We start from the raw sequence: 22,272 nt of genomic DNA, 5'->3' as shown, positions 1-22,272 counted from the left end.
CAGAATACCCTTCGTCGTCCAGTACTTCCCCGGAGCGAAGAAACTACGTCATCTTCTTCACAGCCTTCAACACGTCATTGATGACGATGAACATCTTGCCAAGGTCATCCCCACACCCCCACTACTTGTCTTCAAACAACCGCGCAACCTCAAACGAACCATTGTTTGCAGCAAACTACCCAGTCTTCAGAACAGTGACCACGACACCACACAACCCTGTCATGGCAATCTCTGCAAGACGTGTCAGATCATCGACATGGATACCACTATTACACGTGAGAACACCACCCACCAGGTACGCGGTACATACTCGTGCGACTCGGCCAACGTTGTCTACCTCATACGCTGCAGGAAAGGATGTCCCGAAGCGTGGTACATTGGCGAGACCTTGCAGACGCTGCGACAACGAATGAACGGACATCGCGCAACAATCACCAGGCAGGAATGTTCCCTTCCAGTCGGGGAACACTTCAGCAGTCAAGGGCATTCAGCCTCTGATCTCCGGGTAAGCGTTCTCCAAGGCGGCCTTCAGGACCCGCGACAACGCAGAATCGCCGAGCAGAAACTTATAGCCAAGTTCCGCACACATGAGTGCGGCCTCAACCGGGACCTGGGATTCATGTCGCATTACATTCATCCCCCACCATCTGGCCTGCGAAATCCTACCAACTGTCCTGGCTTGATACAATTCACACCTCTTTAACCTGGGGTTACCCCATCTCTGGATCTGTAAAGATTTAATCACCTGCTAATGCTCGCATTCCTAGCATTGTTTGGCATCTTTGAATTTGTCTATATATGTGTTTCTGGAACAGACCTCTTCATTCACCTGAGGAAGGAGCAGCGCTCCGAAAGCTAGTGACATCGAAACAAACCTGTTGGACTTTAACCTGGTGTTGTAAGACTTCGTACTTTAAAATTGGCACAGGTTAACAAAGAGATTGAGAGTATGCTTACAAATGGCATAATTGAAGTGGGTTGCTGCCAATGGAGCTCACTCATAGTGATGGTACCTAAACCAGACAGTACCCAATGGTTGTGTGTGGACTATCGAAAGGTGAATGCAGTTACAAGAATGGACTCTTATCCTATCCCGCGTTTGAAGGATTGCATTGCGAAAGTGGGACAATCTACTTTTATTTTCAACTTCCAGACATGGAAAAAACATTTAAAACATCGTATGGAGTTCTTCGATCGACTTCAGGCGGCGGGTTTGGTGATGAACCTAGCCGAAAGTGAATTTGGAGAAGCCCGAATCACTTTCTTGCGGAGTTTCCGATACCTTCAAGACGAAGGGAAATAATGCAATCTCTTAGCATGAATGAATTTGATCGACCCTTTCTGCAAAAGATTTGTAGCGTGGTTGCTCCACTGATGGACTTGCTAAAGAAACGTCAAAAATGTCAACGGGCAGCGGAGTTTCAACAGGCATTTGACTGCCTGAAAGCTGTGATCACCAATGTTCCTGTATTGGAGAATTGCAAGGGGCTCTGTGGTCAGATTGAACTAAAGCATCTGATTCTAAAGAGAAATGCCGAGGAGTACAGGAATGGATGGATTGTGCAGAGACTTTGTTCAAAGAGACTGTCAATCGAGAAGGATTTTGGTTGGAGGAAGAAGAACAAAGAAAAATGGACTACATGATTATACTTGTTTGCGCGTGTTTTATTTTGTGAAACGGAAAAGTATTTTTAGTGTGTGCATTTCTTAGTGGATGGTGCAAAAGTGAAAAATGAAACCATCTTGAAGTTGATGGTTTATTTTTTTTTCTTGGGGGGAGGTGTCATGTGAGAGTACCTTTAAGAAATGGATGTTTAAGCAATGTACCTTTAAGAAAACAGTGATGTCAGAGAGTGGGTGGAGCTGAGCTCAGATCAGCCATTTTGTGGTTTAGTTTCAGTTTGAAAAGAGCTTCGGTGTGTGTCTGTGTTTTGCAGTGAGCTGGGTCTGCTGTGATCTCTGCCATGAAAGACTATCTCTGGATCATTTGGGTGATTTATACTCATAATAGTAAAGCCTTTAACCTGATGTGTTTCTGTTTAAAGGTGTTAAGTCTCTCTTGGATGTTGAAAGAAACAACTGAAGGATTATTTAGAGTTGTAAAATTTTCGGGGTTATCTTTGACGTAAGGGGTGTTAAGAGATCCAATGTTTATTTGAGAGGTTAAGTGAAGTTCATGGAATAAACATTGTTTTGTGTTTAAAAACCCAAGTGTCCATGATTGTAATCCCACCCCAAGGGAACAAGCCGTGTGCTCGGAAAGCAACAATAGCGTTAAAGCGAGAGGTTGGTTGAACTCCATGATATAGTTAGGGGTTCTGAAAGCGCCTCTCCCATAACACTGGGAATTAAGCGGGAACATGTGCAGCATCTCACAAGCTGGAGCCGACAAGTGCATCCATGAGGTCATCCTCGGCCTCTTCAGGGACCACCCCAGGATGCCTGGTTGGCCCTTGTGGGATATGGTAACAGTTTAGGACCTGGCTAATGACGCCAGTACGGAGGCGGCATGGTAGCACAGTGGGTACCACTGTTGCTTCACAGCTCCAGGGTCCCAGGTTCGATTCCCAGCTTGGGACACTGTCTGCAGAGTGCAGAGTCTGCACGTTCTTCCCATGTCTGAGTGGGTTTCCTCCGGGTGCTCAGGATTCCTCCCACAGGAGGATCTCCTGTACACCTCCCATAGGGCCGCTCGTTTTGTGGTGGTCTGCTTGCCCTCCACAGCCTGGCACAGTAGTGGGGCAACGTGCTGGAGGTGGAGGAAGAGGAAAATGTGGCCACCGAGGAGGGGGAGGGCGAGGTGGTGCCGGACCGAGAGGGGCTGGAGGACCCGCAGGACCAGCCAGAGGATGAAGGACAGGCGACAGCGGCAGGGGTCTGGCAAGCCCGCAATGATGGAACACAGGGGAGCTGGTGGCCGCCATCGCCACTTTGTACGATGGGTCCGGGTTTGATTCCAGCTGCCACTCCTCCCCGTTGGTGCCCCTGGGGTCCACCTCGGGATGGAGCAGCAGCTGGATCGAGTCTCGGCAGCCCCTGCGTCATCTGGGTCTACCAGCCTTGGCGGCTCCCCAATGTCTGCACCACGATGTTGATGCCCTTGGCGAAGCTCCTCAGTGACAAGGACACGCTGCAGTGCTTCAGCAATGTCTACCTGCGACTGGGACAAGCTCCGCAGCACCTCGGCTATTCCCATCTGAGCGCAGCTCCTTCCCCAGGTGAATGAAGAGGTGGGTTCCACAAACACATATGTAGACAAATTCAAAGATGCAATCTTTGCATCTTGTATCTTTGAATTTGTCTGTATGAAATGAAATGAAATGAAAATCGCTTATTGTCACAAGTAGGCTTCAAGTGAAGTTACTGTGAAAAGCCCCTAGTGGCCACATTCCGGCGCCTGTTCGGGAAGGCTGGTACAGGAATTGAACCATGCTGCTGGCCTGACTGGGTCTGCTTTCAAAGCCAGCGATTTAGCCCTGTGCTATATGTCTCTGTATAGCCTCTAATATATGTGTTTGTGGAACCCACCTCTTTATTCACCTGAGGAAGGAGCTGTGCTCTGAAAGTTAGTGATTCGAAAAAAACCTGTTTGACTTTAATCAGGTGTTGTAAGACTTCCTACTGTGCCAACCCCAGTCCAACGCCGGCATCTCCACATTATAATTCCCATCTCAGACTCATCAAGTTCCGCCTGGTACAGCATCAATTCCCCCAGCGATTCGGAGATTCTAGAAAGGCCCTCAGCCATGGCCGACACTGACTGCGCCACGCTTTGAACACCTCCACTCATGCTGCTGACATTGTGCACCAGGCTGTCCACTGCGGTCTCCACCCTAGCAGTGTTGACATTGGTGCCACGCATTGCCGGCGCTATCTCCTGCCCTTGTAGCCTTTGGGACTCTTCCAATCATCTATGGAGCTGCTGGAGGGTCGCTGACATCTCTCTCTGAGTATCACGGCCGCACCCTAATGTCTGCATCAGCTCCGGGCAAACCTGGTCCAGAGGCTCAGCATCTGACTGAGACCCAACTGGGTCCTGGGGTCCAGCAGATCTCCGACTGCTGTCTCGCCTGGGGGTTCCTGCCTCCACCTGATGTGCATCAGCATCAATGAGGTGCTCACCAGATTGTGCCCCAGAAGCCTGACCACGAATAATGCCCACCGAGGTGTGTGAATCTGTGCTGGTGGAGGGTGGGATGACAGCTGTGCCGCGGTTATTATGGTGGCATCCTTGGAACTCTCCTCCAAGGTGTTCTCATGGGAGACGGGAGGGGGTAGAGCCACCCCGGATGGGCCAGCGCTGTTGGTTGTAGGTCCTGTGGGAGAATGAACACGTAGTCAGTGAAAGGGACGGGTCAGTCTGTATGGCATTAACAACTCATGTGTGACAGGTCACCTGGGTGGCAGCCAGTGGATCCTCACCTCTGTACCCTACGCCAACCTCCGCGTTGGTGACCGACCCGTCCTCGGCCAACCCCGTAATGTCCAGGGTCCATTCCTCATAGGGGGTGAAAACCCTGATGTCCGGCACCCCACAGCCTATCTGGGCACTCTCCCGTTGGTTGTAAGCCAATGTCTCCTGCGGTGACAAAGAAGAGGACATTGTTAGCCGCACGCGTGGTTACTCGTGCGGGGGGTCCATTGTGAACTCACCCGAGCTGCCCGTTGAAGGTCGTTGACCTTCTTATGACACTGGGTGCTGGCCCTCCAGGTTATGCTCCCTGGGCTGATGACCATTGCCACTTCCTCCCAGAAGGCGGTGGCTATCCTGTGGGCTGACCCTCCTGGACCCTTGGGGGAACAGAACATCCTGCCTGGCCTCCACCTCTTCAAAAGTCATCCCAGGTTGGTGTCACCAAAGTGTGGGGCTGGTCCCCGTGTTGGCATGGCTGTGAGTGGAGTGGGGTTGGCTGTGCAGCCTCGTACCAGCCTCCCCGAACAGGCGCCGGAATGTGGCGACTAGGGGCTTTTCACAGTAACTTCATTTGAAGCCTACTTGTGACAATAAGCGATTTTCATTTCATTTTCAGGAGAGGTTTGGTGCTGCAGTTACTTCTTAGCGGGGGACTGGCGAGCGCGGTCCAGTGCGCTTCATTCGGCGAACCATGATTTGCAGTGTGGGACATCGTTAAGTGGGCCAATTAACATTTTATAGCGGTGACGGCTTCCCGCTCGTTGCCACACTTAGAAACATTTCATTTAATCACGCCCTTGGTCTCTTTGTCCAAGTCATTAATGAAGGTTGTAAATAGCTGAGGTGCCAGCACTGATCCTTAAACTATAGCTTATTAACTTGAAATGCCCTAATTATCTAGACCCTTTTCTTCCTGTCCTTAATCTCACCCAAATCTTACACCCAAATCCATGAGCCCCCATCTTGTGTATAAACTTTTTGTGTGCACCTTATCAAATGCCTTTTGGAAATCCAAATAAATTGCATCAACTGGTTCCCCTTTATCTATTCTACTCATTACATCCTCAAAATAATTCCAATAAACTTGTCAAATATGAGTTCCCTTTTGTAAAACTATGTTGCCTTTGCTGATCATACAATGATTTTCTCAGTGCATTGTTAAGACTTCCTTAATAACGGATTCCAACATTTTCTTGCTGACTGATGCCAGGCTAACTAATCTGTCGCTCCTAGTTTTCCTTCTCCCTCCTTTCTTGAAAAGCTGCATTCCATTTGTTGATTTCGAATCTGCTGGGACCATTCTTGAATCTATGAAATTTTGAATAAGTGGAACCAGTGCATCAGCTATCTCTGCAACAGTCTCTTTGGAACCTTAGGATGTAGGCCATCAGGTCCCAGGGATTTGTCAGCTTTCTGTCCCCTAGGTTTCTCCAATACCTTTTCTATGCCTTATGCTCTTCACTCTTATTAGCTCCTTGGTTACCCTCGATTTCTGTTATGTAATTTGTGCAGACAAAAAATAATTGTTCAACATCTCTTCCATTTCCTTATTCCCCATGATATTTCTCCTGCCTCCAAGGGATAAACATGTACTTTAGCTCCTTTATATACTTGCAAAAGCTCTTAGTCTGTTTTTAAATTCCTGGCTAGTTTACTGCTATATTCTATTTTTTCCCTTCTTATCAACTGTTGGGTTGTCATTTGCTGGTTTCTAAAACAGTCCCAATCCTCAGGCTTACTACTATTCAATGGCACATGAGAAGACTCCAGGGAACCTTGGATGTCCAGGACAATCCAGGACTGGATAAGTTGGAAGAGAGAAGCTTTTAGCAAGTCCAAAGGGAGAAATTCAACTGCGGCCCTAGAGGAATATAGGAAGTGCAAGAGGGAACGTCAGAAAGCAATGAGAAGACCAAAAATGGGCCATGAAAAATGACTTGCGAGGAAGATTAGGAAGAATCCCAAGATATTCTATAAATACATTAAGGGAAGAGGTTAACCAGTAGGGCCTATTATAGACAAGGAGGCAATCTGTGTGCAAAGCTGCAGGACATTGCTAGGGTGTTAAATGAATACTTCTTATTGGTCTTCATTCAGGAGGAGGGCATAAGCACAGAATTCAGGAAATGGGACTTTGAGGGCCTTGAGCAGTTTGACATGGGAAGTGGGGAGGTTTTGGAAGCTTTGACAGGCTTAAGAAAGACAAATCCCCAGGCCAGGATGAATTGCATCCCAGACTGCTGTAGAAGGTGAGGCAAGCAATTGCAGTGGCTCTGATACAAGTTTTTAACTCCGCTCTGGCAATGGAGGAAGTGTCAGAGGACAGGGGAAAGCTCAGGTCATTCCACTTTTGAAGAAGGGTTGTAGAGATAAACCAGGGAATTACAGACCGATGACTCTCACGTCAAAGAACAAAGAACAAAGAAATGTACAGCACAGGAACAGGCCCTTCGGCCCTCCAAGCCCGTGCCGACCATACTGCCCGACTAAACTACAATCTTCTACACTTCCTGGGTCCGTATCCTTCTATTCCCATCCTATTCATATATTTGTCAAGATGCCCCTTAAATGTCCCTATCGTCCCTGCTTCCACTACCTCCTCCGGTAGCGAGTTCCAGGTACCCACTACCCTCTGCGTAAAAAACTTGCCTCGTACATCTACTCTAAACCTTGCCCCTCTCACCTTAAACCTATGCCCCCTAGTAATTGACCCCTCTACCCTGGGGAAAAGCCTCTGACTATCCACTCTGTCTATGCCCCTCACAATTTTGTATACCTCTATCAGGTCGCCCCTCAACCTCCTTCGTTCCAGTGAGAAAAACGTCAATGGTAGGGAAACTATTGGAGAAAATTCTGAAGGAGAGAATTAATTTCCAATTGGAAAAGCATGGGTTGATTAGGGATAGTCAGCATAGCTTTGTCAGAGGGAGGTCATGCCTAACAAACCTTTATAGAATTTTTTGATAAAGTGACCGAGTGTGTGGATGGAGGAAGTGCTGTTGATGCAGTTTCTCACTGCCATTTAAAGCTCAATTGAGCGTTGACTGGCAGTGGGTGGGACTTGCATCCGGCCTAGGAAGGAAGACCCACCTTAAAGAACTGTGGATTATCGACTGCTCTCCAACTCCTCCAGGCATAGCACTGCAGTGGCCAGAAGAGATATTGCAGCGATCTGCCTGGAACTGGGGTCCCGGGAGGGGCTGGTTGGTGCTCCCCCTCCACCCACCTCTCTGCCTGCTGAAAAAGTATTCACCCATCTGCCAGTTCTGCCCATGCGATGGCCTAAAATTCGCACAGGCAATATAATATTCCGGGCAACAGGGCAGATGGTTCCTTCAATTGACTCCATAATTGTTGGTGGACGTGCTGTCGATCTGATCAAAATATCGCACGGTGTGGGATGAGGTTGGGATGCGCACCCAACATCGTCATGCACTATTTTATACTCTTCTGAATCAGGTGCGCATCTTCCCGGGAAGTGTAAAATTCTACCCTCTATCTAAGATATCTTTATCTCGATTGGTTGCACAACATATTACTGCAGGAAACTGTCAATAAAGCATTCCACAAACTTACTTTCCAGACTGCCTTTGTGTGATGATTGTTCCTTTAATGTCAACACAATGGAGTAAGGGTCACATGTCCTGTGAGATCAATCAAGAGTGTGGAATCACCCCTTGGTGAGAGAGGCTCCTAGGCAGACACATTTTGGAAGCTAGCTACAGCTATGAGGCTGCTGCACAACTCTTATTAATGAATACCGTTTGTGTTCATTAGTGAAGTCTATGTAAGTGCATCTGTACACATGGCCAATTTGATTTGTTCAGCAAGCACCCCACAATTATTACATTGCCTTTGTTACAAGCTCCAATCATTTCTTGTTTAAAGCTCTGTCCAACAGTATAACAAACTGTCAGGGGACGTATAATTACTCTCACCAGCATTTTCTGATCCTTGCTAGTCCTACTTTCTGTTTCCACTTCTTGATCTTCTGAGCCATGATCCTTTCTGACTACTGTTGTTATCAGGACAATTCCTCTTTTTCCATTCTGTCTGTCTTTTAGGAATATTGTGTACCCTAGAATATTTATTTCTCACCTTGTCCACCTTGCAAGAGATTATTATTAAACAGCCAAATTGACCATCTCATTTTGGTTCAGCAGATCGCTAATTGCCTGAACTATAAGGCTTGATATATTTTCTTAAGTTTATAATAATTTTTGATGCAGAAAACATCATCAGTTTCCATACCTACTTCACTATCAACCCACTGGGAATTTAACATTATTATTCTGCTACTGTCGCTGCATTCTACAAAAAGTAACATCAAACACTTCAGAGTACAGAATGCAGACAGAATTTTATTACCCAAGTACCTGGTGGCTGCATGGAATGGACTACTGAGCAAATTTCAGCAGAACAGGAAATTGATTTTGAAAAACAAAGCAATAGTACACAAGTCAATCTAAAATACAAGTGTCTTGGCTCAGACATAACAATTGGAAGCAAAGTGTTTACAGTCTGCTATGGCAGCATTTTCTGAACAGAGAAGAAGGTTCAGCTGCCTCTTTCTACCATAGGCCATGACAAAAACCGGCAATAATTTCCAATTTGTCTATTTATTTTGGAATGAATGTCCGGCATATACTCTAATAATATTGCCATTTCTAGAACTAACGGGATGCAATGCTTTCAACTACTCGCAGTAATCATAGGGCTAGATTCTTCAGCCCCGCCCACCGTAAGATTGCCACGGGCAAGACGCCAACTAATGGAAAAATCCATTGACCTCGGGCAGGGTTCTCCGGTCGCCAGGCGAACGCGGCCGGAGGATCCCGCCCTATTATAATTTACTAATTTTAAAATGCCACATTAGATCAGAAATATAAATGTGCTTTGACAAAACTGGAACAAATACTTATATAAAACTATGACTTCACAAATGTAGATATTACATTTTATGACGCTTTCCTATGTTTTGAACTGAAGCTGTTAGTTACTGTTGCTGCAATTCCCCCATCAAAATATTGAACGTGACGCTTGCAATTGTTCTTGCAATCTTGCTCTGATAAACAGCCTTTTATCCCAGAATACTGCATTCAGAAGCATGCATCACCAAAATGTGAATTCCAAATTAGTAAATATACACTTGTACCATTGTTAATTATTCCTTAATACATTGTTATTATATTGCTCTATTACAGAACAGTTACCTTTGTCTGGAGCTCTAAGACTTCGCTTTGTAGGGCCTGAGTCTCAATCTCCAGTTGGCAGATTGTCTCCTGCTTATGTTCAGAAATCTTCTCAGCTGACTCTTGAGCAATGTGTAGAGATGAAAATTTTATATTCAGCTGCCTTATTGTATCCTGGCATTGGTCCACCTACAACAGGGATAAGATGTCCATGTTATATCATGCTACATATGAGGCTTAAAACAAGCCAAAATATTTGAAATTGTTAAAAAGGTATATTTCACATTCTAATAGTTGCAAAGGATGTTTCTGTGTACTAGTCTATTATGAATGAGGAAAATAACACATCTGTTACGATATTTTATTTCTTAAATCAGCTAGCTGATACATCCCCAATGTGACATCATGGGTTTTCTCTATGAAATCATGGATTAGTGGAGTTCCTTAGTCCACATTTATGTTATAATTCTGGACCAAGAACCCAAGTTTTTGGTAAGATCTTGTTAGGAACCAGTGACATTTTGGTTAATGTAGACAAAGTTTGATATTCATGATACTTGCTAAGAGAATAAAGCTACAAGATTCCATGATTTCTGAAAATCAAAAATAAACTCTACAAGATTGGAAATATAAAACAAATGATAACATCTATCTCATTTCAGGGTTAATATCAGATAAATGTGAACTATCAAGCAACTTGCGGTTGAACATACCACAATGCACTATATGGAAGGTGCAACCAAGACAGATACCATGGATTTGTTAACAACGCCCACAGACACCATGAAACACAGTGAGTCAACCAATCTTATTGAAACTCTGTCTCTCTCATGAGGTTTCTAGTCTTCGCCTTCAAAGTTTTTGCATTGGAACTCTCTCCAAAACTCGCTCCAACTCGAATGGCCCACCTTGCAGCATTTCAATCTCATCTCCTAAGATTCCATTTCCTGGATTCCTGAGTTTGCCTCCCAGCACTAACTTACAAGTGCAACTTAAGCTCTTCAGCCACACCAAGCACGACACTACTGCTCCAAAGTGTTATCTTTGGCTCAATGGTCCCCAGCATGGAGTAACCAACATTCTGCTGCCTCCTTAGACTGCCAGGGGTTCTCCTGAGTCCTCTTCAATTGAATAGGTTTCTCTTGAACCTGCTCAGATTGTCAAACTTCTCCAAAGCCCTCTTTGATGACCAGGGCTTCTCTTGAATGCTCACCACTTAAAGCCTGCAAACTGCAGTCAATTTTCGGTTTAAAACCGCTTTCTCTGCTCCTCTAGCTTAACTGGGACCTCTCCTTGTTCCGTCCCTGCCACTTCTCCCTGGAGCTCTTCTTGATTATGGCTCTCTGCTCATAGTCACATGACCTAATTTTCAGACCAGGTTCTGTTTGCACAGGCGCACTTGGCCCGAAGGACACCAGATTTTGAATATGCCATCTGTTTCTGGCCTATGCATGCATGAAACTCCTGATGCCCAACGGAACCTGATACCTCTGCTCCACAAGAAGGTAAGTTGGATTTTGTCACAATTTCCCATTCTCAATATCTCTGACTTGAAATCCTATGAGTGGTCTCCACAAAATGCTCCTTTCAGATTGCCTTCAGATATCAAATTTAGAATGCAAAATGCTTTGAAAGGGCAATTGATGGATACTGGGAACTGTCCAGATACATCTTGTTCTAAGCATTATCCAGAAAAGTAAGAAGCAGATTCAGGTGTATTATAAAAACACGTCACACAAACTGAATGTTGGAATGCAGGTATTTTGAGCCATTTTACTGTGTCACCATGTGACCTGCAGTTTCTTTACTAGAACTGGAGTAATGTCAGTGATGAACACTCAGGGCATACGTTACTCGAATGGACTAAGATGTCATCCTCTATACTTTAAAAATAAAATATATAGATGCATACTCATTGTTATCTCTAAAATTTCAAACTGGACAAAGACCTAAAATGGCTGAATCTATGTGTCTGTGACCCTCGAACAAAAGAAGCTACCTGTGAGTATCAGGAAAACTCTAACATTGCTATACCTGAAGAGCCAATAACGAATCCCAGTGGGCTGCCCAGATTAATTCAGAGAAAGCTATACAAAGGCATTTTGCATTTAATAACCCAGGCTGGTTAACATGGGTCTGCTCAGCTGTTATGACAAGGGGAGCCTTTGTCCTTCAGACCAAGGATTGGCCCCGTGCGCCTGCGCAAACAGCAAAGAGTATGAAAACCGTGATGGGAACAGCACGCAGGGGCCAGGTAGGTCTGAAAAGGGATAGGGTTCAGAGAGGTGCCCAAAAATGGAGAGAGGACAGGGATAGGTTGCAGTCAAGAAGAAAGAGTACAAAAGTAGGGATGTTATACTTCATTTGTACAGGATACTGGTGAGACCACATCTGAAGCACTGTATACAATATTTGTCTCCTTATTAAAGGAAAGATGTAAATTTGTTAGTTGCAATGCTAACTAAACTACTAACAGGATGAGCAAGTTGTCTTGTGAGGAAATATTGGGCAGGCTAGACTTGCATCAATTGGAATTTGGAAGAATAAGAAGCGACTTGCTTAAAATACACCTTGTCAGGGTGAATGTGGATAGGATGTTTCCTCTTGTGGGAGAATCCAGAACTAGAGGTCATTGTTTAAAAATACATCACTGCTCATTTAAGACAGATGAGAATTATTTTCTCTCAGAGATTAGTGAGTCTTTGGAACTCCCTTCCTCAAAGCGCAGTGGAAACAGAGTATTTGAATGATTTCAAGGCAGAGGTAGATCAATTCTTGATAAGCAAGGGGTGAAAGGTTATGGCGGATTGGTGGGAGGTTACAGTCAGATCAGCCATGATCTGATTGAATGGTGGAGCAGGCTTGAAAGTCAGCCAGTGTGGGCTGTGAAAGCCGGCTGGCGTGGTCCGCGAAGGCCGGCCGACGTGGGTCGTGAAGACTGGCCGGTGTGGGTCATGGAGGTCGGTCAGTTAGTAAAAGTAGGTCTCAGGAAAAAAAGTTTGAAAAACACTGAGCGACAAGACTCTTTATCTTTATCAGACGTCTGATCAGTATTACTGATGTCCGAGAGAATGGGTGGTTATTTCCCTCCTTGCACAGGTGAAGCATTGGCATGTTAAAGGCCATAAGCTGAAAACAAAAGCAAATACAGTTTAAAATATAAGTCACCTCCGCTGTGGCTTCATGGTGGCGTGTTCTGTACTCTTGCAGCTGTCTCTCTAAGCTGTGGATTGCCTTATCGCTGGTCACTCTCTCCGACTCTGCTGATTTGAGCTGCCGATTTAGATGTTCAATCTGCATCTCATATTGAAAAATCTATTGTGTGCAGGAGAAAAAAAAAGAGTAACTTTATTACAGAGGCATTTTCTCACCAACTGAAAATACATCTTTAATAATTAGGATACAGTATCCTTAATAGATTCAGATAGCAGTGAAGTAAGGCATCAACAATGAAGCCTAAAATGTATGTGGTTCTTCGCAGTTTTTAGAAAATAAATAATAATAATCCTGCTGCTTTTTAATCAAGATATTTCTACATTCAACATTAAAAAATGTGCTCTATGAACATTTTTCAGATCCGGAATGCATAAATTACTAAAGGGAAAATTGTGGAATTTAATAAACATTATGAACAAAGTTATCTTAATCTTTGGTTCAAATGGTTAGGTTAGTGATGGTTCACATGTTTTGTTCAAAAATATATTTCCAGTACAGCATACTCAATAAGCATCCTGGGGGTTACCATTGATCAGAAAGTGAATTGGACTAGCCATATTAATACTGTGGCTACCAGGGCTGGTCAAAGGCTAGGAATCATAAGGCGAGTAACTCACCTCCTGACCCCCCCCAAATGCTGTATACCATTTACAAGTATCATGTGAATATACCTTTAAGAAAAGTGAGCTTTATCAAATGGCTGCAGTGATGTCATTGTGTGGGTGGAGCTGAAAGCTCTTTTTGGCTGTGTTTAGTTTCGCTTTCAGTTGAACAGCTGTATTCAAAGCAAGCAGAAGTGTAATGATTCTCTTTCTACAAGCTCAAGAATGTCTTCAGCTCACTTGATGATTTCAAAGTAATACCTGTTTCTGTAGAGAATTTAAACCTGCTGTCTTTATTAAAAAGAGTTTAACTGATGGATGTTGCTAGGAAAGGTATTAAGGATTACCTATAAAGTATTGTATTTGTGGGGTTACGTGTCTTGGTAGTTGATAAGATGTTTACTGTGTGTTTATAAAATGTTAACTGGGTTCATAGAATAAACATTGTTTTGTTTTTAAAATACTTAAGGTCTCTGTTGCATAACACCTGGAGAGTGGACGCTTGTGCTCCCCAGAACCAAAATCTATTAAAAGTCAGGTGAACTCCATGATATACTTTGGACTTTTCTAAACCCTGGCCCATAACACAAGGCACAAGTCAGGACTGTAATGGAATACTCTCCACTTGCCTGGAAGAGTACAGCTCCAACACCACTCAAGAAGCTTGACACCATCCAGGACAAGGCAGTCTGCTTGATTGCTTCCTCCATCCACAAACATTCAAACCCTCCACCACTGACAAACAGTGGCAGGCGCGTGATCATCCACAAGATGCAGTAAAGTAACTCACCAAGGTTCCTTAGACAGCACCTTCCCATCTAGAAGGACAAGAGCAGCAGACAGCTGGAAACACCACCAACTGGAAGTTCCCCTCCCACTCACACACCACCCTGACTTGGAAATATATTGCCGTTTCTTCACTGTTGCTGGGGCAACACCCTGAAACGCCCTCCCTAACATCACAGTGGGTATACCTATATCTCAAGGACTGCAGCGGTTCAGGAAGGCAAATCACCACCACCTTCTGAAGGGCAACTAGCGATGGGCAATAAATGCTGGTCCAGCCAGCGACGCCAACATCCCGTAAATGAATTTTTTTTAAAACTGTCAATAATCATCTTTATTTTGTCAGAACGTTGAAAATCCCCTGAGGTTATGTGATAAAACTGCTGATTTTATTGAAAAATCCTTAATTTACATCGGTTTAAACCAAAAATACCAGCGTCGGGACTCTCCGCACCGCCACGCCACATTTCTGCCCCGACCTGCCGGTAGGATTCTCCGTTATGCCGGCCAGTCAATGGAGTTTCCCATTGTGGGGCAGCCCCTCGCCCCCGGGAAACTCCCGGGCACCGGCAAAATGGAGAATCATGCCGGCGGAGAATCCCACCACCTAACTATTTTACCTTTGCAACATAAAATGAGAACAACCATTTAGACCCTTGGAAAAAAAAGTCTCACGATGTTTCACAAAGTTACCAAGCCAAGGAGCCATTTCCAAATGTTACAATTTTCATCGGTAAAGGAAAGGGGGGTGAGGTGTGAATGGCGCAGACATGAATCTGCCGGGCCATTTAAAAATGTTGCTGACTTTTAAACAGACCCTGTTTGGGCTTCTCCAAAGATCTGAATCTGCAGTGAAGGAGTCAAGAATTTATGAAGGACACATAAAGGTTCTTCAAGGGTGTATAAGATCTATTTAAGTGTCATGATCTGGAGTTATTTAATCCCAAACCCTTTAAAAACAGCTGGAGTGCATTGATTGACAGGCCATCTGGAGTTATTTAATCCCAAACCCTTTAAAAACAGCTGGAGTGCATTGATTGACAGGCCATCTGGTACAGCTTTAAAAAAATCATCCATTCCTGCAGTGTCAATAAATTTCATTATTGACATCTATCAAGGGCTGTTTTCACAGCTGAGTTCATTGTGAATGTTTGGTTGAGTTTCCTAAGGTCCAAAATTATTTACCACAGCAGGAGGGCTGAGCTCACATTTTAGTTGACAGTTTGAAGAGGGGATTAAAGGATCAGCAGTTTTTCATGTAGCGACTGAATAGGAGTTTGTTTGTTTTATAACAGATTGGCCACAAGGGGATTTAAAATCTTTGAATGGGTTTCATAAATGAGAGGTTTTGTTATATATCAAAAATGTAGGAGTAAGACTCTATTAGACCATTAGAAGTTTTTTTCCATCTCCACGTGGCTCCTGAGGTCTGCTCATAGTGGATATTGGGTGAATGGCTACAGAGGTGGCATCGGGGCCTTGAGATAGCATGAACGAATGTGGTGTCATGGAGCAGGCATGAGGGTATGAGGTGAAGGGGCATAGGGGTGTGAGCTGGAATTGAGAGCATATAATGTGTATCTGGGGGGGTGAGGATTGAAATTTCAGAGATTTGAGGCAGGCCTTCTAAACAGCCGCATGAGCACTCACCTGCTCAGAGTCCAACTCTCAACTACCTTGGAGGTGGAAAGTCTAACTTGATCATGCCCCTGCCTCCCCCGAGGAGTACATATATGGTCAGAGATTTTTAAAAACTGATTATGTAGGAGGCATGGCAAGCTGGAGAAGAATGCAAAAGCAGCACAGACCAAACTTGAGCTTTTGCAAATGTGATGCACCATCAATTGACGACAGACGAGGAGTTGGGAGAAAAACTGTGGCTTTAATCAGCTTAAAGACACCTTCTGGCAGCCGGTCCCAGAATGAGGACTGGACCTGGTATTGGGGAATGAGCCCGGCCAGGTGGTAGATGTTTCAGTAGGGGAGCATTTCGGTAACAGTGACCACAATTCAGTAAGTTTTAAAGTACTGGTGGACAAGGATAAGAGTGGTCCTAGGATGAATGTGCTAAATTGGGGGAAGGCTAATTATAACAATATTAGGCGGGAACTGAAGAACATAGATTGGGGGCGGATGTTTGAGGGCAAATCAACATCTGACATGTGGGAGGCTTTCAAGTGGCAGTTGAAAGGAATTCAGGACCGGCATGTTCCTGTGAGGAAGAAGGATAAATACGGCAATTTTCGGGAACCTTGGATGACGAGAGATATTGTAGGCCTCGTCAAAAAGAAAAAGGAGGCATTTATCAGGGCTAAAAGGCTGGGAACAGACGAAGCCTGCGTGGAATATAAGGAAAGTAGGAAGGAACTTAAGCAAGGAGTCAGAAGGGCTAGAAGGGGTCACGAAAAGTCATTGGCAAATAGGGTTAAGGAAAATCCCAAGGCTTTTTACACGTACATAAAAAGCAAAAGGGTAGCCAGGGAAAGGGTTGGCCCACTGAAGGATAGGCAAGGGAATCTATGTGTGGAGCCAGAGGAAATGGGCGAGGTACTAAATGAATACTTTGCATCAGTATTCACCAAAGAGAAGGAATTGGTAGATGTTGAGTCTGGAGAAGGGTGTGTAGATAGCCTGGGTCACATTGAGATCCAAAAAGAAGAGGTGTTGGGTGTCTTAAAAAATATTAAGGTAGATAAGTCCCCAGGGCCTGATGGGATCTACCCCAGAATACTGAAGGAGGCTGGAGAGGAAATTGCTCAGGCCTTGACGGAAATCTTTGGATCCTCGCTGTCTTCGGGGGATGTCCCGGAGGACTGGAGAATAGCCAATGTTGTTCCTCTGTTTAAGAAGGGTAGCAAGGATAATCCCGGGAACTACAGGCCGGTGAGCCTTACTTCAGTGGTAGGGAAATTACTGGAGAGAATTCTTCGAGACAGGATCTACTCCCATTTGGAAGCAAATGGACGTATTAGTGAGAGGCAGCACGGTTTTGAGAAGGGGAGGTCGTGTCTCACTAACTTGATAGAGTTTTTCGAGGAGGTCACTAAGATGATTGATGCAGGTAGGGCAGTGGATGTTGTCTCTATGGACTTCAGTAAGGCCTTTGACAAGGTCCCTCATGGTAGACTAGTACAAAAGGTGAAGTTACACGGGATCAGGGGTGAGCTGGCAAGGTGGATACAGAACTGGCTGGCCATAGAAGGCAGAGAGTAGCAATGGAAGGATGCTTTTCTAATTGGAGGGCTGTGACCAGTGGTGTTCCACAGGGATCAGTGCTGGGGCCTTTGCTCTTTGTAGTATATATAAATGATTTGGAGGAAAATGTAACTGGTCTGATTAGTAAGTTTGCAGACGACACAAAGGTTGGTGGAATTGCAGATAGCGATGAGGACTGTCGGAGGATACAGCAGGATTTAGATTGTTTGGAGGCTTGGGCGGAGAGATGGCAGATGGAGTTTAATCTGGACAAATGTGAGGTAATGCATTTTGGAAGGTCTAATGCAGGTAGGGAATATACGGTGAATGGTAGAACCCTCAAGAGTATTGAAAGTCAAAGAGATCTAGGAGTACAGGTCCACAGGTCACTGAAAGGGTCAACACAGGTGGAGAAGGTAGTCAAGAAGGCATACGGCATGCTTGCCTTCATTGGCCGGGGCATTGAGTATAAGAATTGGCAAGTCATGTTGCAGCTGTATAGAACCTTAGTTAGGCCACACTTGGAGTATAGTGTTCAATTCTGGTCGCCACACTACCAGAAGGATGTGGAGGCTTTAGAGAGGGTGCAGAAGAGATTTACCAGAATGTTGCCTGGTATGGAGGGAATTAGCTATGAGGAGCGGTTGAATAAACTCGGTTTGTTCTCACTGGAACGAAGGAGGTTGAGGGGAGACCTGATAGAGGTATACAAAATTATGAGGGGCATAGACAGAGTGGATAGTCAGAGGCTTTTCCCCAGGGTAGAGGGGTCAATTACTAGGGGGCATAGGTTTAAGGTGAGAGGGGCAAGGTTTAGAGTAGATGTACGAGGCAAGTTTTTTACGCAGAGGTTAGTGGGTGCCTGGAACTCGCTACCGGAGGAGGTGGTGGAAGCAGGGACGATAGTGACATTTAAGGGGCATCTTGACAAATACATGAATAGGATGGGAATAGAGGGATACGGACCCAGGAAGTGTAGAAGATTGTAGTTTAGTCGGGCAGCATGGTCGGCACGGGCTTGGAGGGCCGAAGGGCCTGTTCCTGTGCTGTACATTTCTTTGTTCTTTGTTCTTTGAGGGCAGGGCTGGAGGTTGGCCACCTTTAAACATGAGCCCGGTCGGAAACTGTGTCCTCCCGCCCGTCATGGTGTGCCACGTAGGCATATTGGGGTTGAGCATGGAGGAGAAGGACCTTTTCGACCAGTGGATCCGACTTATGGCTCCTCGCATGCTTCCGGAGGAGGGCGGCCCGGGGACTGTCAGCCGGGACGGGAGTGAGACCCCGGAGGTGGACTTCCTAGGGAAAACAAACATCCTCTCATGAGGGGTCACATTGGTACACCGGAGCGACTGGATGGAGTGGAGCGCATCGGGAAGGACCTCCTGCCAGCGGGAGATTGGGAGACTTCTAGACCGTAGGGCAAAAAGGATGACTTTCTAGACCATCGCGTTCTCCCTCTCCACCTGTCCGTTCCCCCAGGGGTTGTAGCTGGTAGTCCTGCTTGAGGCGATGCCCTTACTAAGCAGGAACTGACGCAGCTCATCACTCATGAAAGAGGAACCCCGATCACTATGGATATAGGTGGGGAAACCGAACAAGATGAAGAGGACGTACAAGGCCTTGATGACTGTGGCAGAGGTCATGTCAGGGCATGGTATGGCGAAAGGGAAACGTGAGTACTCATCAATGACGTTGAGGAAGTACACGTTACGGTCAGTGGGAGGGGCCCTTTGAAATCGACGCTGAGGCGCTCAAAGGGGCGGGAGGCCTTTACCAGGCATGCTCTGTCTGGCCGATAGAAGTGCGGTTTGGACTCCGCGCAGACCTGGCAGTCCCTGGTTATGGTCCTGACCTCCTCGATAGAGTAAGGCAGGTTGCGGGCCTTGATGAAGTGGAAGAACCGGGTGATCCCTGGGTGACAGAGGTCACTGTGGAGGGCCTGAAGTCGGTCTACTTGTGCGCTGGCACATGTACCACAGGATAGGGCAGCTGGGGGCTCATTGAGCTTCCCAGGTCGATGCAAGGTATCATAATTACAGGTGGCGAGTCTGATCCTCTACCTTAGGATCTTGTCATTCTTGATCTTGCCCCGCTGTGTGTTATTGAACATGAAGGCAACCGACCGTCGGTCAGTGAGGCGAGTGAATCGCCTGCCGGCCAGGTAATGCCTCCAATGTCACACAGCTTCCACAGTGGCTTGGGCTTCCTTTTCGACGGAGGAGTGTTGAATTTCGGAGCCCTGGAGGGTACGGGAGAAGAAAGCCACAGGCCTGCCTGCCTGGTTGAGGGTAGCGGCCAGGGCAAAGGATGACGCATCGCTCTCCACCTGGAATGGGATGGACTCGTCTACTGCATGCATCGCGGCTTTAGCAATATCTGCTTTGATGCGGTTGAAGGCCAGGCGGGCCTCAGCCGTCAGGGGAAAAAGGGTGGATTTAATGAGTGGGAGGGCCTTGTCCGCATAATTGGGGACCCACTGGGCATAGTAGGAGAAGAACCGCAGGCATCTCTTCAGGGCCTTGAGGCAGTGGCGGAGGGGAAGTTCCAAGAAGGGCGCATGCGGTCGGGGTTGTGCCCTAGCACTCCGTTTTCCACAATGTAGCCAAGGATGGCTAGGCGGGTTTGCGTAAAACGCATTTCTCCTTATTGTATGTGAGGTTAAGGAGCTTGGCGATGTGGAGGAATATTTGGAGATTGGCGTCATGGTCTTGCTGGTCATGGCCGCAGATGGTGACATTATCCAGATACGTGAACCTGGCCCGCAGCCCGTACTGGTCAACCATTCGATCTATCTCCTGTTGGAAGACCGAGACCCCATTGGTGACGTCGAAGGAAGTGGTAGAGGCGGCCATCTGCCTCGAAAGCAGTGTATTGGCGGTCCTCCGGGCGAATAGGGAGCTGATGGTACGTGGAGATCAAGTCGATGGTGGAGAAGACCTGGTACTGCGCAATCTGATTGACTATGTCAGATATGCGGGGAAGGGGGTACGCATCGAGCTGCGTGTACTGGTTGATGGTCTGACTGTAGTCGATGACCATCCGGTGCTTCTCCCCAGTTTTGACGATCACCACTTGGGCTCTCCAGGGGCTAGTACTGGCCTCAATGATCCCTTCCCGCAGGAGTCGCTGGACCTCCGACCTGATAAAGGCCTTGTCCCGAGCACTGTATCGTCTGCTCCTCGTGGCGATGAGCTTACAGTCCGGGGTGAGGTTGGCGAAGAACGGGGGGTGGGGTGACTTTAAGGGTCGAGGTGCTACATACGGTGAGGGGGAGCAGGGGTCCATCGAACTCCAGGGTAAGACTTTTGAGGTGGCACTGGAAGTCGAGACCTAGTAGCACGGCAACGCAGAGTTGTGGGAGGACATGGAGTTTGAACCCTTTGAACTCAACGCCCCGTACTGTAAGGGTTGCAACACAGTACCCAGGGACTTCCACGGAATGAGATTCGGAAGCCAGGGAGATTTTCTGGGTCACGGGTAAGGTTGGAAGGGTGCAGAGCTGTACCGTATCTGGGTGAATAAAACTCTCTGTGCTCCCGGAGTCGAACAGGCCGGTCGTCTCGTGACCGTTGATCCGGACTGCCATCATGGACTTGGCGAGGTGACGAGGTCGAGGGTGATGGAGGCGATCTTCGGAAGGTGGGCGGGCCGATCGGATGAGCAGGGGTTCCGGGAGGCGGTGGGGTGAATCAAAGATGGCGGCCCCCGCAGGTCGCACGTGGCGTCGAAGATGGCGGCCCCCACGGGTCGCACATGGTGGGTGGCGTCGAAGATGGCGGCTCCCACGGGTCGCTCATGGCGGGTGGCGTCCAAGATGGCGGCCCCCACGGGTCGCACATGGCGGGTGGCATCGAAGATGGCGGCCCCCACGGGTTGCACGTGGCGGGTGGTGTTGAAGAAGGCGGCCCCCACAGGTTACAAGCAGCGCTGCTGGGCTTACAAACAGGTCGGGCCTGTCAGACTTTAGAGAAGTGGCCCTTCTTACCGCACCCGTTGCAGATCGCGCTCCTTGCTGGGCCGCGTTGTCTGGGGTGCTTACCCTGGCCACAGAAGTAGCATTTTGGCCTCCGCGATTGGCAGGTTGCCACGCGGCAGAGGCTTGTGGCGCCCCCGGGTCGGGTGATGACGGTGCCCACGACGTCCACGAGGATACTGCGTGGTCGCAGGTGTAGGCATCCAAGTTGCGGAAGGCTACTTCTAATGAGTCCGAAATCCGTACTGTTTCTAGTAGGCGCTGGCGTATGTAATTCGATTTTATGCCTGCGACATAGGCGTCCCGGATCAGCAACTCTGTGTGCACGGCAGCCGATACCGCCTTACAACTGCAGTTCCGGCCGAGTACCCGCAATGCGCGCAGAAATTCGGCTTGCGATTCTCCGGGGCGCTGTCGCCTCGTGGCAAGGAGATGCCTAGCATACACCTCGTTGACTCCCTTAACATACTGTCCTTCCAACAGTGCTATCGCATCCTCGTACGAGTCAGCGTCCCTGATGATAAGGAATACTTGCGGGCTCACCCGGGCGTGGAGGATTCGCAGCTTGTGGATCTCGGCAACGGCGATCGCGGAGGACTCGATGTACGATTCGAAGCAGCGTAGCCAGTGTTCAAACTCCATAGTAGTGGAGTCGGCTGCTTGGGGGTCCAGCACCAGGCGATCAGGTTTTAGCAATGGATCCATCTGAAAATTTTAAGCTGATTAAATTGATGTACCATCAATTGACGACAGACGAGTCGGAAGAAAAACTGTGGCTTTAATCAGCTTAAAGACACCTGCTGGCAGCCAGTCCCAGAATGAGGGCAGGGCTGGAGGTTGGCCACCTTTATACATGAGCCCGAGGGGAGGAGCCACAGGCGGAGCCAGCAGGGA

General features: G+C 47.1%; 1 protein-coding gene across 6 annotated transcripts in view; it reads right to left on the bottom strand.

Annotated features, from left to right (window-relative positions):
* The window catches only part of pmfbp1 (polyamine modulated factor 1 binding protein 1), a 1,352,449-nt gene that overhangs the window by 470,189 nt on the left and 859,988 nt on the right, over positions 1–22,272 (bottom strand). For all 6 annotated transcript variants that reach the window (XM_072517945.1, XM_072517947.1, XM_072517950.1 and 3 more), the window contains 2 exons: positions 12,775–12,921; positions 9,628–9,795 (listed from right to left, as the gene is read on the bottom strand). In XM_072517945.1, coding sequence (XP_072374046.1) covers positions 9,628–9,795; positions 12,775–12,921 — 315 coding nt within the window. The remainder of the gene's footprint in view (positions 1–9,627; positions 9,796–12,774; positions 12,922–22,272) is intronic.

Source organism: Scyliorhinus torazame, chromosome 10 (assembly GCF_047496885.1).
Source record: "Scyliorhinus torazame isolate Kashiwa2021f chromosome 10, sScyTor2.1, whole genome shotgun sequence".
NCBI classification, from domain to species: Eukaryota; Metazoa; Chordata; class Chondrichthyes; order Carcharhiniformes; family Scyliorhinidae; genus Scyliorhinus; species Scyliorhinus torazame.
The sequence above is the reverse complement of the archived record's forward strand: the minus strand, read 5'-3'. Positions and strand labels throughout refer to the sequence as shown.